Source organism: Anthonomus grandis, chromosome 1 (genome assembly GCF_022605725.1).
Source record: "Anthonomus grandis grandis chromosome 1, icAntGran1.3, whole genome shotgun sequence".
Classification (NCBI taxonomy): Eukaryota; Metazoa; Arthropoda; class Insecta; order Coleoptera; family Curculionidae; genus Anthonomus; species Anthonomus grandis.
The window spans coordinates 33,012,752-33,029,266 of NC_065546.1; the positions used below are offsets into that span (position 1 = coordinate 33,012,752).

Genomic DNA, 16,515 nt, shown 5'->3' on the forward strand with positions numbered 1-16,515 from the left:
TTTCTTATTTCCCCTTTTCGCCAGCAGGATGATGTTAATTTTTCTATTAATCTTAAATGGTAGCTGGCATTGTCTATAACAATAATTGAATTTTCGGGAATTGACTTGATCATTTCGGAAAAATAATCTTCAAAAACATCAGCGTGAAATGCTCGTGATAATCCTTAGTTGACTTCGAATCGAATTCAAACAGACCGCCATTTAAAAATCCTTTATAGGTCCCAATATGTGTAATTATTAATCTGTGGCCCTTACCAGAAGGAGACTTCAAGCCAGTCGATAAACCTTCTAAAAAAGCCTGACGGGAGCTTCCAACATTTTTATCCTGCCAGCACTTGCTCACGGTGTGTCCTTCGTTAAGCCAGGTTTCATCCAAATAATAAATGTTTCTTCATTCCTTTCGATACTCCTTAATTTGCCTTAAATACTTTCTTCTCCAACAGACTAGTTCTATTAAAATAAATTTTCTATTTTGCTTTTGCCAAGAAAAATGTAATTCGTATAAAATTTTCCATAATTTTTGTCTTCCCATTTCTGGTACATTTTCGTCTTCTTTTATAAGTGTCAAAATTTTGTCGATAGTTGGGATTTCATTCTTAAAATAAAATGAATGTACTGTCCTCCTGATGATATGCTTTGCTGTCTCATCAACTGCTATCGGCTTCCTACCGGCAGTTTTCTTTACACTCTTCTTGGGCAAGTTCTCACGGTTTTCAATTTTTCTCTCACTAAGACGTCTGTAAATTGTTGCTTTACTTATGCCTGTCATATTGGCACATGTAGAAACTACATTTCTAACAGTACTTAGAGGCATTTGATGCAAAAGTGCATAATGTACGTTTAGTAGTATAGCCCTTGCTTTAAAATCTAAAACACCTTTACACACTACGGGGCTAAACTTTGACATTCTTACAACAAATGCGTAACAATACTGAAAAATAAATTAAGTTTTTAGGATATATCTACATTATATACCATAAAATATAACTACCTGTTTGCATTTAAGATTGCACAATTTAGGTACCTATAATACTTATACCTCCATATTTACCTACCTAGACAATATCTACTTATAAGGGTTAAAAAGAACTTGTTCATTAGGTACTTAAGTAATTCAAAGAATGTATGGCTAAAATTGGCCTATTTCTTGCACTATTAAATAAACTTAACAAATGAAAACATTCAGGTCTTAATGTACTTGAAAAGTGGGACACAATGGTTTACAACCGTTTTATGGCTATCGACCCTTTCGTGTGCTCCTACGGATTAAGAAATGGACTATAATACTCAATTAAAAGTAAGTTTTCTTCAGTCTAATTTAAGTATTTTGCATAAAGTTAACTCTTCTGAAGAATTGATTATTATGGTAAAACACAACTAAAATTTAATAAAAAACTGCCATTTAACACAATTTATTAACTTTTTAAATGTTAAAACATTCAAAATAAAAACACTGCATATACACTTACATACAGGGTGTTCATTTGAAAACTTCCCACCACGGATTCATCGAAAACCACTGTTTAAAAAAAAAACGCCGAAATACGTCAATTGTCAAGGGGGACAACTTTCTAACCTAAAATTACTTCACCTCCTTTCACCCTCTGCCCCCTAGGGTCATCCCCTTAAAAATTTTAAATGGCAAGGGGTATCGAGTAATAGCTTGTTTAAAAGGTCTTTCAAAGTCTTTTATTTTGACGTTTGATTTTTTTTAATAGGTCGATTCGTTTTCGAAAAAATTAGAAAAACCTTTGTTTATTTTAATTTGTTTAAATAGAAAATAAAAACATGAAAATATCAGTTTTTATTTCAATAAATATTCAAAATGTTGCCCGTTAGGGTTTGCCAAATCTACAATTCGTTTATAATTTAAAACGGAAACTACCAACATAAACAGCAATTCCGAAGATTAGACGTGGAAAAAACTAAATAACAACCTGAATTTTTTTCCGCATTCTTTTCATCAACACAGATATCTTGGGCGACCTGTATTTATTGTTATACCTGCTTAGTTATTTATAGTTGCTAAGGAAAATAAAGAATTTATTTTGCCTTCAGTTACATTTGGAATAGTGAAAATTTATTTGTTGAATTGAAGATTTTACTTCCAAAATGGTTTATACACTAGCCGAGAGAGTGGAAATTATTCTAATTTATGGTGCCCAAAATCAATGTGCTCGGCAAACTGCTGTCACGTTTAACGCCAGACATCCGGAGAAGATAACTTCGCATAGGTATGTTTTGGACCTTGTTACTAAGTTTACTGAAACTGGATCTGTTGCAAATAAAAAACGTGATCATCGGCGAATTTTGGATGAAGCCGCTCAAGTTGAAGTTTTGGGTCATTTTGGAATAAATCCTAATACTTCATTACGCAAAATTGTTACTGGTATTTCATTAGGCTCTGTTCACACAGTTACCAAACTTCATAAATTTCATCCATTCAAAATGAAAATATTGCAAGAGTTAACCGAAGACGATTTCGATAGGCGAGTTGAGTTTTGTGAAAAAATGATTGAAGCGATTAATGATAATACTATTCATGTAAAGAATATCTGCTTCAGCGATGAATGCATATTTTATCTAAAAGGATTTGTTAATAAGCATAACTGTAGATATTGGAGCAATGAAAATCCTCATGCATTTGTAGAAGGGCATACCCAGTACCCTCAATAAATTAATGTGTGGGCAGGCATTTTAGGAAATAAAGTGATTGGGCCATTATTTATTAACGGAAATTTAAATGGAGACATTTATTTGGATATGTTGGAAAATACCATCAATCCTCTTATCACTGAATCCATTGAAAACCAAATCGATGATGATGAAAACCCTATACTTGATGAGACTAAAATATATTTCCAGCAAAACGGCGCTCCTCCTCACTATGTTCTTCGCGTTCGGCAATGGCTAGACGACGAGTTTCCAGATAAATGGATAGGGCGAAGGGAGCCTATAGAATGGCCTGCTAGATCTCCTGATATAACGCCGTTAGACTTTTTTCTATAGGGTCATTTGAAATCTATTGTGTTTACTCCCCAACCTGAAAGTTTGGATCAACTTCGTCAACGCATCATCGACAGCTGCCATGATATCCCACAACATGTTTTTGAAAATGTCCGTCAGGAATTTGAACATCGCCTATATCATTGTTTGGCCAAAAACGGGCAACATTTTGAACACTTATTGAAATAAAAACTGATATTTTCATGTTTTCGTTTTCTATCTGAACAAATTAAGATAAACAAAGATTTTTCTAATTTTCTCGAAAACGAATCGACCGATTAAAAAAAATCAAACGTCAAAATAAAAGACTTTAAAAGACCTTTTAAACAAGCTATTACTCGATACCCCTTGCCATTTAACATTTTTAAGGGGATGACCCTAGGGGGCAATGGGTGAAAGGGGGTGAAGTAATTTTAGGTTAGAAAGTTGTTCCCCTTGACAAACCTTTTGACGTATTTCGACGTTTTTTTTTAAACAGTGGTTTTCGATAAATCCGTGGTGGAAAGTTTTTAAATGAACACCCTGTATATTGTAGATCATCTTCGTTATTAATAATAATTGTAAAACTTTAATACTAACGAATAAGTATACAAATTTATAGAATTTTCATGGTCTATAGAGATAAATTAGGACAATCTGCTGCTGCAGCTGTAAGACAATCGTCTTTCAAGCAACTATTCTTTTTTTACAGTTTTTGGAGAGGAACAAAATCAAAACATTGATAAGTTGTATATTGTTATAAATTGTTAGGATAAATAAATATACCTCGCAACTCACATAGTGTAGGCATCTTATATTATGTACAAGATGCTCTTAATTTTTTATATTGCTAATTAATTAGCATGAAGTTTTGTACTATAGTCGGCACGCTTTACCCTAACACATAAGTAATAAAAGTTCCCCGGTTAAGAAACCAGGGGCTCTCAAACTATTTTTTAATATATATTTTTATAAGATTTTTTTTAAATTTGATGGGTATTAGTATTAATTTCTATGGGTGTAAGTAATAATATTTTATTTTCTACTAAAATAATAAAAAAAAGACCTAAATAAGCTAAAAAGACTTATTATATAAAAAAAAAAACGTTAAAAAATATAAACATTAAAAAATTATAATATTAAAGGAAGTTTAATCTGAAATTAAATACATTAAATTAAGTTTAGTCTGATTTTGAAGATATGTCAGTGTCGAAATATTTAGATTTATTACTACTTGAATAGTCGTTTGGGCGTATAATTAGGGGTCGTACCTCGTCTATCATTTGCTCGGTTTGATAGTTTTCGGCTATAATTTTTTCTGTGTGATTAGATTTTCTCCATGTTTCTTCCTTTATTTGATGTAAGGATTCTTTCCATAAATTAAGGACACTGGCTTCATCGGTTATCACTACATGTGAAAGTTCACACAGTACTGCCCGATTGTTCGTCTTTTTGTAATGAAATCCCAAATTCTTTAGAACTTTTGCCAAACTAGTTAAACTAATATCGCAAATTTCTTTGTTCTTTATTATTTGTAGTACGGCAGCCATCGTCACGTGTTGTTTACTTTTATACATGTTATAAATGATGGTTCTTTTTTCGCCCTTAATTGTTTGGGGTAGGGCCAGACTTTTTGGATGCCGATGGATTCTTTTATTTGGTTTGTCCAGTTCTTCTTCGTCCATATTGCAAATCTTATGTAAAGTGCTTCTTGAGATCTCACATGCATCACATGTCCGCTTCTTTACTGCCAAAACAGATGTCAATGGCTCCATGTTATTTTTTTCTTGTTTAAAATAATTTTGTACTTTTAAAACTAAATGATGTTCACCCGAAGATAGAAACCGATATTTAGCAATATGTTTGTCTTCTTTCGAATCCATAATTCAAAAATTAAAAAATCCAAAGTAAATTTAATTAATAGCCATATGATATCACTTCAAAATACCAAAAGGAATAGAATATAAGTATAGACCACCAAAGTATTAATTTGTCCAATCAAACAATTTGTCACCTTTCAGATACTTAATCCTTTTTTAACCCAATTCTACCTCTTTTTTACCTTATTAAAAGATAATAAATATTAAGTTACACTAATAAATAATAATATTAAAACAAATTATTTAAGTATAAAAAAGCATTTTCTTTAAAAAAATATTAGTAACCTTTAAAAAAATAGCAAATAATAGTCGTCCAAACCGGTACTTAATATAAATAGTGAATAATACGGCAATAACGAATTCATTGTTTACCCGGTCCACAAATACCCTGAAATAATCCGTTATGTGTTAGGTTAAAACGAGCCGACTATACTCTTATGTAGAAACTGAGGTCACGAAAAATTATTGCAACAAATAATAAAAAAAAAGTTTTTCTCAGAGGTATCCATGTTTGGATAGTTTTCGGACTTTCAACATTTTTTTTGGTGTAAAACTGGCAGTTTTTTCAGGTGGCCAAGAGCTTCAAAAGAGCTCATCTTCCTCGGTTGTATTGGACCGTAACAATCATCTCATTCAAGCCAGAGAAGCGGCCAAAGAGCGAAAAAATAGCGGAAATACGGAGAGATTGGCTGCGTTAGACCCTCACCAGCCACAAAGGAGAGATAGACTTCATACTATATCGGTTATGAGCCCTGCTAATGTTAAACCGAGGTAAGAGCCAGAATTACTTATTTACTCTTAAAATCCATCCACGGGAACTCTTTTACGTTAATTTAAAAGAATTATGAAAATATTTTGGATCCGAGTTATGTCCCAAAATTTCCATTGATTCTCTCTAACCCCTAACTAAAAAAGGTAATTAAACTAACGAACCCAGCGAAAACTGCCCTCGCTTATGATTATTGATAATATTCTTTATTTGATATAATTAACACATTATTTGATTATTGATATAATTAACTCAAATTATGTAAATATCTTCACGGGATATTGCATTATGCTTTTCAAATCTTTGGTAGCACTTGGACCTTTATTGACAAAATTTTTCTTTAAATTAGAATGTATTTGAGATACAAGAAACGTTATTATATGAATCTATTGGGAAAAAAACGCTCTTTCTTCATCTAAAATCCTTTTAAGAATATTCCAATTATTAAGTACATTTTTTTAAACAAACGTACACATTTGGTATTAAACCTAATCAAAAAATGCTCCATCCAAAACTTCCCTGACTATCGAAATAATAATTACCTAGAATCGCGTTTTGTTACCCTGATAATTCCCTGACCTCTAAGATAAGACCCCTGAGTCACTGATAATTTTTCAGATCTTTACTAACCTCACCCAAAACTGCCGTAACTACTAAAGTTCCTAATTTATCTTTAGAAACGATCCTAAGATATACTCAGAAATGTCTGTTAATTAATAAAAATTTATATTTGGTATTATTTGCACCATTATGGGTATATTGGCTTTAATTTAGAAAGTATTATATTAGTAGAGTACAAGAAACGTTTTTATATGAAAGTATTGAATAAGAAATGCTCTTTCTTTGCCTAAAACTTTTTAAACATCTTCCAATAATTTTTTAAACATTTTCTAAAGAAAAGTAAACATTTTCTACTTCCTTAAGTCCATCGTCAGGAACTGCTTTATATTAATGTAAAAGAATTATAAAACAATGTTTAGTGAATCCAGTTATGACCAAAAACGTCCACTGCAGTCTATAAAATATTTACTTAAAAAGTGCCACAATCAAGACTACCCTAAGCACCAAAGCTCTTAACCCAGAACCACATTTTATCCTTAAATCTATTCTTAGGAACCCTTTTATATTAATGTAAAAGAATTATGAAAATATCCTACGTTATACTCAGAAATGTCTGGTAATAAATAAAAACTTTGATGTTTCATACGTTTTTCAAATCTTTCTATTTGGTCCTTTGTAGCGTTTTTATTTTTTTTGTTGTTTTTATAATGTAATAATTTAATATTGTATGAATAGTACTGATCGCGACATCTAGTGTCTAGTTAAGGGTTAGCTGCTCTTCGTTTTGGATTTTAAACAATTTACTGAAATCAGGTTTTTTTTCTCTCTCTCTCTCTGAGTAACGTGATTTTTCTATCTGTCTGTCTTTGTCATTTGTCAGGTACGCCATGCTCAAGGATCAAGTTTTACGTATTGATTCGACGCATTTCGATACCGGGCTGTTGTTGCCATTGTTTTTCCTGTAATTTGAATAGTTTGCCTTTTGGGATTAGATTGATTTTCGTACTCGCTGCAACTTAAAGCTAAGCAAAGCAACGTTGTATTGTCAATTCTTGTAAAACTGGGCTTGTGTGGAATTATCCATCGAAAAGGTACCCAAAAATTGCGTTTTGGCTTCCTTGCCAAATGGTGTGGTCTTCAGGTTAAGGGGATTATTCACCCATAAATTTCTGTTTCCTGGATAACTTTTTTATTTTAAAATATTTTTTAATGCGGTTTTCACTAATGAAATGTACATATTTTTTTCAAGAGTGATAGGTGCTAGTTTTTTTAATTTCTAAAATTTTGATTTTTTATTTAAAAACCAAAAAGATAAATAAAAAAATCTTTCCATACGTCTCTAGATACATCGATTTTAGAAACATTATATTGAAAAATCATTTCGAAAAAATTAATAATAAACCTTTGAGAATGGAAATACAAAATTCAGGCATTTTTCTTACAATTTCTTAAACCGCCGATAAGTTTAGTATCATTTGGCAACAACGCACGGCCGAGCTAGCGTCAATCAAATCAAGAAACGCGCGACGCTTGTTCGGCCCGATCCGTGCAAACGGTGGCGGTGGTATCGGCTACGGGTCAACAGCAATTCAATATTATGTAAAATTGAAATTTTAATAATTGGGAGTTCACTTGAAGTATTTTATTGCGAAGGTGTTCCAATTTTGTGCACGTTGTTCTTTATACTATTAAGTTTTTTATGTTTATTTTTAAAAAATGGAAAAAGAAAAGAAGGAAAGTCAAAAGTTTATTATTTTAAACGAAAAAGTAGGAAGCCAAAAAGGATAACTTTAGACCTAGAATGGCTGCAAATATGGAGTAAGAATGCCACATTGCTTTTACTATTTATATATAAATGAAAATAAATGATTCATTTTGGAAAGAAAAAATGATAGAAAAATTTAAGATTTTTTATTTTAAATGTCTACTGCCTGAAATCATAGATCCTAGACATAATAGAGGCATGGAAATTGGAAACTGTATATCCCATTTAGAACTTCAGCTATAAATGACAATTTTTGAATTACATTTGTTTGGTTTTTCTATTTTCATTAGAATATACCACTTCGTTATATTATAATTTTCATTTTTGTACATAATTACTTACATATTTAAAAAAAAATATTTACTTACATAACTGTTTAATATTGTCTTGTGTCATGTTATTATTGTCTCTGAGACATGTTATTTTGTTTATTATTTTCTCTCTACACATCAATTTTCAAGTTATAGCATGTTGTATTTGAAAGTGAGACACAAATTTTTTTAAATTAATTGAACTTTGGGGTTTATTTTATGCCCCTTTGATGAGGCTCACGCGTGTATCTATAATTTATTCTTTGTATTCTGATTCCTAAGAACTGTTTAAGGCATATTTAAAGGTGATTAACATTTTTAAAAATTAATTTTTTTTACGTTATACGACTGATTCTACCTCTCTTTGACGAGAGCTGTATTTACAGGGTGGCTAAATGAAAACGAGACGGCGGCCATGTCGGGCTCGTAAAGATTTTAAAAAGAAAACGCTCGGACAAGTCAATTTAGATTACTAGGAGGAAACATTTTCAGAGTATAATATCACCTCCATCTATCCTTTAGCCAGGGTGGAACTAACCTCAAAAATTTTAGATGATAAACAATAAATAATAATGTTACTTAGAGGTCAATTCGACTTAATCAGAGTGAAATCGGATCATTGATTTTTAGTTTATCGTGTTAAACAAAGTAATAGTTAAAATGGTTTATACCCTACAAGAAAAAATAGAAAAAGTGAAGTTATTTTTTGCTCGAGGAAAATCGAGGAAGTATACAAGGGATTCTAAAAACTCATGATTTCCACCCCTATAAAATATATCTGGTACATGAAATAAATAAAGACGATGAGGATCATCGCTTGGAGTTCTGGGAGATAACTAGTGAAAGAGGATTATATAATCCCAATTATGTGTTTAATGTTTGTTTCTCAGATGAATTTTCGTTTTTCTTAAACGGCACTGTCAACCGTCATAATTGCCGTTATAGGTCGGACCACAATCCACACATTTATCATGAAGCACATACTCAACATCCCAAAAATTAAACTTTTGGTGTGGTTAAAAATTAAACCTTAGGTTATTACAAGAACCTATCGATCTAGCAATCACGAACATGATTGAAAATGATAATAACAAGCAATAAATTGAAGACGAGTTGATGTTTCAGCAGGATGGTGCGTCCGCTCAATATGTAATAGCTGTCCGCAGTTATTTAAATGAGAACTATCCTGATCGCTAGATTGGACGGAGAGGCTCTGTTGAATGGTCCGCGCAGTCGCCTGATCTTTCACCTCTGGATTTTTTCTGTGGGGTCACCTAAAGAGTACAATCTATGCTACCCAACCAGAGTCAATAAAAGAATTGCGCGAAAGGATTACATGCCAACAGATAACACCTGATACGCTACGAAATATGCGACATCGATTTGAACAAAATCTGTATTATTGTTAAAAATTTATTACAATTTTAAAATAGTCAATAGTTTGAGAACCGCGAAAGTAAAGTCTTTTAAACTATACTCTATTTCAGAAGTGTGTAGAACAATAAAACCTCATTAGGTATGCAAAAGTGGTACCTGGTGATCCACCAATATTTTATGCCACTACCTTAGTTGGGTATTAGTTTCAATGTAAAATTCTTTCTTTTCGTTGATTGCAGGTAGTGCCACCCGGTTTTGGGTCAATTTATGAGTTTTGCCCATTGTTACCCACTGATAAATGTACGTACTTATAATTAATGTACTTAAATGCTATTTTATTTTAGAAAGTTACTTTTGTTTAAATGGAATAATATATTTTTTTCACAAATTTATTGAACATAATATGTAGAGTAACACAGTTGAAAATGTCACTTTTGGATCTGGCACTTTTTGAACAGTGTATAACAATTTTAAATTATAATAGATTGTAGTCTTCTTCGTCATCTGACGAACTGTCATCACCTCTTGACATTATAATTAAAGGATCGACTGTCTGATCGATGAGGTTGTCAAGATTCCACATTTTGTCCTCTTGCTTAATTACATGCTGGACTGCTTTTCGCCAATTCTCTGGTGTCGTTTCCGTAATGGCTTGATCAAACAGTAGCTTAACATCTTTCATTTTAAAAGTCGTGTTTTGTCTTGCTACAAATCCTTTTACCTGCGCCCATATCAGTTCTATAGGATTTAGTTCGCAATGATATGGCGGTAAGCGCAGTACAGTTATATTATATTTTTCGGCTATATCTTCCACGGCGTATTTCATGAAACGAGTTTTGTGTAAGTTTGCTATTGCCAGCAGTTCTTTTTTTATCAAATTTGCTTCAAACGCAATACCTTTTGCAGTCAGCCAATCGATAATTTCTTGCTTTCTCCAACTTGAAGTTGGCGTCTTCTCTATTCGCCGTGAATGATAGCTTGCGTTATCCATAACCACCACCGAATTAGCCGGAAGAAATTTTATCATTTCACCAAAATAGTCCTCGAAAACGTCTGAGTTCATGTCTTCATGGTAATCTCCTGTGCGAGTCGACTCAAAGGTTAGCAGACCTTCTTTTAAAAATCCCTCTTCGCTTCCAATATGTGTGATTATAAGTCTTTTTCCTTTTCCCGAAGGTACTTTAATACCCGTAGACAGGCCTTCTATGAAAGCTTGGCGAGCACTGGTTATATTTTTGTCTTGCCACATTTTTTGGACTATATAACCTTCGTTAATCCACGTCTCATCAAGATAAAAAACTTTCTTTTGCTCCCTGCGGTACTGCTTGATACTTCTCAAGTATTGTCGTCTCCAACAAACAATTTCGTCGCTCTCCAGTAAAAGTGCTTTGCGGTTATGCTTTTCCCAGGCAAAATCCATATTTTTTAAAGTTTTCCATAAAAGTTTTCTACTTATCAACGGAATACTGTCATCTCGGCCAAGCTCCATTAAAATTTTGTCTAGGGTGGGTATTTCCTTTTTAAAATAAAAAGAGTGAACTTTTCTTCGAATTATACATTTAGCATTTTCATCAAGGACTTTTGTAGGTCGTCCTGGCTTTGGCTTGGGAGATTCCACTTGACCTGCTACTTTTCTTTCCCGCAACAATTTGAAACTGGTGGACTTTCCAATTCCACTCATTCGAGAACATTTTTCAACAATTTCTTGCACAGTAAAACTAGGGTAATCGTGTTTTATGCAATCATGTACATTTAAAATAATAACTTTTCCACTCAGCGATAGTGGAGAATTTTTAGTACATCTTTTCGTTGGACTGAATACCTCCATTTTTTAAATATTGGGATAATAATATTGTGATTACACTACAGCGTAGCAGTGACTACTAACGTTTAAAATATGATTTAAAAGTATTTATAGTCTGTATATATTACCTGACCCCATTTTTGCATGTTACAAAGCGTTAAAAGATAGGTACCTATACAAAAGGATTAAAAGTATTTATTTAGTATTTAATCTCTTTCAAAATAAAGGCATTTAATCCGTGAAAATTAAATTCATAAATTTTATAAGTACCTGCGCCTATGAACTACCACGAAATGTAGCCAAACAGAACGGAATTCCCCAGTTTATTGCTCTATACACTTCTGAAATAGAGTATAGGTATAGCCGAGAATCGAAAGACCTTTCAAACAAGATATAATTCGAGTCACTATTCCATATAAAACTTTTGAGGATATTTCCACCCTGGCTAAGGGATGTTGTGTTATGTGTGTTTTTTTCTCATATAGTTGATTTTTGTTATGATTAATTTATTTTGTGTTTTATTATCTTTATTTTTTAATTTTTATTTAGATTTTTATTTTTAGGCTGTACATTATAAATTAATTTGTAATATTAATGTAGTGTTGTTGGTAATTAAAGTACATTACTATTATAATTTATTTTTTATATTTTGATTGCTAACTAACTGTGTTAGGCATACCTGGAAGTGAGACAATTTTTGTTCAATCTATAGGGCTGCTTCTACCTTTTTTTGACGGGAGTCACTCACATGTCTCTAATTTATTATTGATATCTTGATTACTAAAAACTGTTTTAGGTACATATATTTGAAAGTGAGACAAAATTAGAACATTTTGTATTTCATTCCTGTCCCTAAATTTGTGATACTAATACCCTCCTATATAAAAGCATTTTTTATGAATAAAGTAAATCCGTCAATTTAAATACTGAATAAACTGTATTACCAGAAGAACATGAGGATATTTCGATTGAACTAATACAAAAATTTTAATGTGCGACTTATTTCTAAGTAAACGCAAAAAAGTCCAACCGCTTGCAAACTTAAAATCTACGAATCGGTTGCTTCCGATGAATCTCTGGTGACATTGACCCGTCTGCTACAAGACGAACAACGTTCTGCGTTCTTTGCTTTAGTGGTGCGGTGTTGCCAAATGCTCACCTTCCCGATAAAGCGCGTTAAATCCATTTCGGGCAAAGTCACGTGCTGATGATTGCTCTTGACAAGTTTGAATTGCTCGAGGTTGGGATTCGACCTCATAGTTACCTCATGGCGACACTAGCCATGTAAGATTACTGTAATACACTTTCTAAAAGATCCTCCAACATCTTGAGGGTCATAAACCAGATCTTATGCTCGGTCCTAAACCAAATTTTAAGTGAGATCTTCGGGCCATCCGAAGATTATCCCGAGCCATCTCAGGTGCTGTTCCCATTTCCCATCATAAATTAGAGCTTATCAGGATTTTTTGCTTTTTCATGACGTTATTGATTGGACCTTAATCAGCTGCTGTCCTTGTATCTGCACAATGGGTTACCAGGTCAAGGAAGATAAAAGGAAAGTGTAAGCAATGTCATAATTTCTGATTTGTTATTATTATTTTCATTTTGGGACTAGTCATATTGGCTTATTTATATCATTTGATGGCTCCTTAATTTATTAATTATTGTCTACTGTCTAAAGTTCTTTGTTGGTAATTTACATTATAATGTTATTTACATATCTACCTAAATAATAATTTATTTAATACTTTTTAATTTCACTATCCTGATTTTCATACAGTATTATATGTAAGCAACCGCACTGAAAAGTAAATTTATTTTTTATTTGATTTAGTACGTTGTACAGTATAATGTGAGGTAGGTTGCTGACTTTGGCCAAAGGGTTACATACTAGCAAGATATTGATTTTTTTAATGTTTTAGAATTTTGGTGCATAAAATTTTGATTTTAGGGGTTGTACTTTTAACAAGAATGATTTATTTAAATGAAAGTTTAAACAATGAACATTGACCAGAAGTAGCATATTTTAATAATATAATGTTAATAATTGAAGCTTATTTTGTGTTTTACTATGTGTTATATTTCTTAACAGACAACATCCTTTTTGTTTATGTGGGAAGCGATTTGCCAGTTGAAGTTTCTTACAGCTGCACTTTAAATTAACACATTAAACTAGGAGGGCGCCCACAATTTAAAAAGTAAGCTTCTCTAGAATAATTCATGCCAACCCACCACCAGTTAATGTTCTCCAGACTGATAAGCTGGCTTTAGCATATGTGCTACTTTATTAAAGACTTTCAACATCAGTCAACTTTTATAAAAAACAGAAATCTAAATAAAAGGTTAAAAGTTAAAAAAGTTACACCTTGATTGGCAAAATAGTCTATATCAGAAATAATTTGCGAGCTGAAAACTGGCCTATCGAAATCATTAACCCAGTATCACGTTTTACCCTCAAAAATCATCCTCAAGAACAGTTTAATATTAATGTAATAGAATTATGAACATATCTGAGATTCTAAGGTATACTCGGAGATGTCTGATGATAAATAACAATCTTGATGTTACATTTTGTTTTCAAATCTTTCTATTTGGCGGGACTCGGAAAAAAATTCCCTAAGCAAAACTCCTATAACTATCGAAATTATTAACCCGGAATCAAATTTTTACCCTGAAATCCATCTTCAAAAACTTCTTCGAATCGGGAACATTACGTTAAGTGAATCATAAATTGTAAATAAAAATGTTTTGTAGGTACAAGAAAGGTTCTTATATTAAATGCTTTTGCTTTTCAGTGTCTAGTCAGATATTATTTTTGAAAATTTTTTAGGTCTGAAATATTTAGACATAGAAGCGGCGTAAATCCGAGCTTCGTCTTTCTCCAATTATACAACGACCCACAAGGGGTAGAAAAGCCGCTACTACTAAACTCGAGCGATATGGTCAACCGGTAAAACTAATCCAAAAACTTATTTTTTCTCCTCTTAAAATAACCCTTATATTTCTAGGGCGGTAAACATTTTGGATAAAATGTCCCCATACGAAACCCACACGGTGGGCGTGTTATACATACGGGAGGGTCAAGTGAACAACGAAGTGGAAATAATGAAAAACCGCTTTGGGTCGTTGCGGTACGTGAAATTTTTACAGAATTTGGGCACCTTAGTGAAAATATCGGACGTGGATCCCCAAGTGTTGGGCGGTTTGGATCGAAACGGAGCAGACGGGAAATTCACTTATTTGTGGCAAGACGATATTGTCAGGGTGAATTTTCATATTGCCACCATGATGCCTAATAAGGAAAACGAGCCGAATTGTAACAATAAAAAGATGCATATTGGAAACGATTATGTTAATATCGTTTATAATGAGAGTGGTGAGGAGTTTGATATGAAAACGATCAAAGTAAGTCTTTTTTTTATTATCTATGAACACATTTAACCCAAACTGTAGAACATTGAATGTCTAAAATAAGCCTAAGTGTAGGTCACATCTCTGACAATGAAGTCAAATCGATTTTCCACTTTTTCATACAATGTATATTTTTCTTAATCCATTGAACAATATTTAAACGTGTTGTATTTTGTAACATGTAAAAAATTTTCTTTTATTTGCGATCTAATAATTAATATACAGCTATTTTGATAAAAAAAAATTAAAAATTGGGAATATCAGAGGCGTTCCAGAATATCTTAAATTTTTTTTATGACGTACAAGTGCAGAAACATATCAATGTTATGGTTTTTTTAATGGAATACCCAGTATATTATTTAATTTTTGGATTCTACATCGTTACCTACATAGAGGTAGGTTTAATTAAGGTTTACCCAGCCGAAATATTAAAGTTTTCAAAATATTTTGTGTTTTGTGAAAATACTGAGACAATTTCGATGATAAATTCCTTAAAATGTGTTTTCTCTTTTTTTTACCACATTTGCATTGAGAAGTACTAAACTATTAAATTTCACATTTTATTTGTAAAAAAGTTATAATATTTTATAGAGGACGCTCAAAAACAGTTGCTTAATTTATATGGAACACCCTGTATTTTATATCACCTATAAATGTGTCAATGAATTCTTTTTCAAATTTAATAAAGTCTTCCTATTATTGCTATTATCTTTTTGCTATTTATTCAATACTCACTGAGTAGGCGATGATAGGCTGGCAGGTTATACAGGGTGTTTCTTAACCTGTACGCATAAACTTGGGAAATTATTGCTAATGATAAATAATGACTAATAGTGAAAAAAAATTTAAGTAAAATATTTTTAGGTTCTGAGATAATTCTTTTTTTTTCACAAAAATGTAATAACTTTATCAGGTGGAATTTTGTTTTCAAATTAAGAAGTAAACAAGTCCGGATGATGTTTATTATGTTTAGTAGTACCTACTTTGCTATCAGTTGATACAGTTGTGGTCGTATTTCGTTTTTTATTAAAATTATGCCGCATAATTTTTCAAATGAGGAACTAATGGACATACGGGGACATACGGGGAATAAAGACAAAACAGTGTAGCTGCAGCTAATCTTTATGCACAAAGGTTTCCTCATAGGTATCATCCGTCGCGTGAAGCTTTTTTGCGTGTGGTTCAGCGGGGTAGAGAAACTGGAATTAGGAAAGTAGGAAAATGTAAGTAGGAAAAGTAGGAAAATGGATTTTAGATATCATCGAAGAGCATCCTGACATAAGCACTAGAACAACTGCAACGCAATTTGGATTATCATCAGTCACAGTTTGGCGATTTTAAGGCATGAATTACTGTATCCATTTTACGTCCAAAGGGTACAAGCTTTACTTCCAAGGGATCATGCGCCTCGAGTAAACTTTTGCGAGTGGTTGTTACATCAGCAGCAGTTAAACCCAAACTTTACCAGGAACATTTTAGCTACGGATGAAGCAATTTTCACACGCAATGGTATTCACAATTTTCGCAACACGCATTTTTGGGCAGTTGAAAATCCGCATGCCATTCGGCGAACAAACTTTCAACAACGATTTTCAGTAAATGTGTGGGCTGAAATTGTAAACGGAAAACTTATTGGCCCTATCATTTTGGAT

General features: G+C 32.4%; 1 protein-coding gene across 2 annotated transcripts in view; it reads left to right on the plus strand.

Moving 5' to 3' along the window:
- The window catches only part of LOC126736040 (tuberin), a 69,592-nt gene that overhangs the window by 44,710 nt on the left and 8,367 nt on the right, over positions 1 to 16,515 (plus strand). The window contains exons 20-22 of one of the 2 annotated variants that reach the window (XM_050440241.1): positions 5,435 to 5,636; positions 14,283 to 14,402; positions 14,461 to 14,857. In XM_050440241.1, the coding sequence (XP_050296198.1) occupies positions 5,435 to 5,636; positions 14,283 to 14,402; positions 14,461 to 14,857 (719 nt within the window). Of the gene's footprint in view, positions 1 to 5,425; positions 5,637 to 14,282; positions 14,403 to 14,460; positions 14,858 to 16,515 lie in introns of both variants that reach the window. The other variant, XM_050440247.1, reaches the window with a different exon arrangement.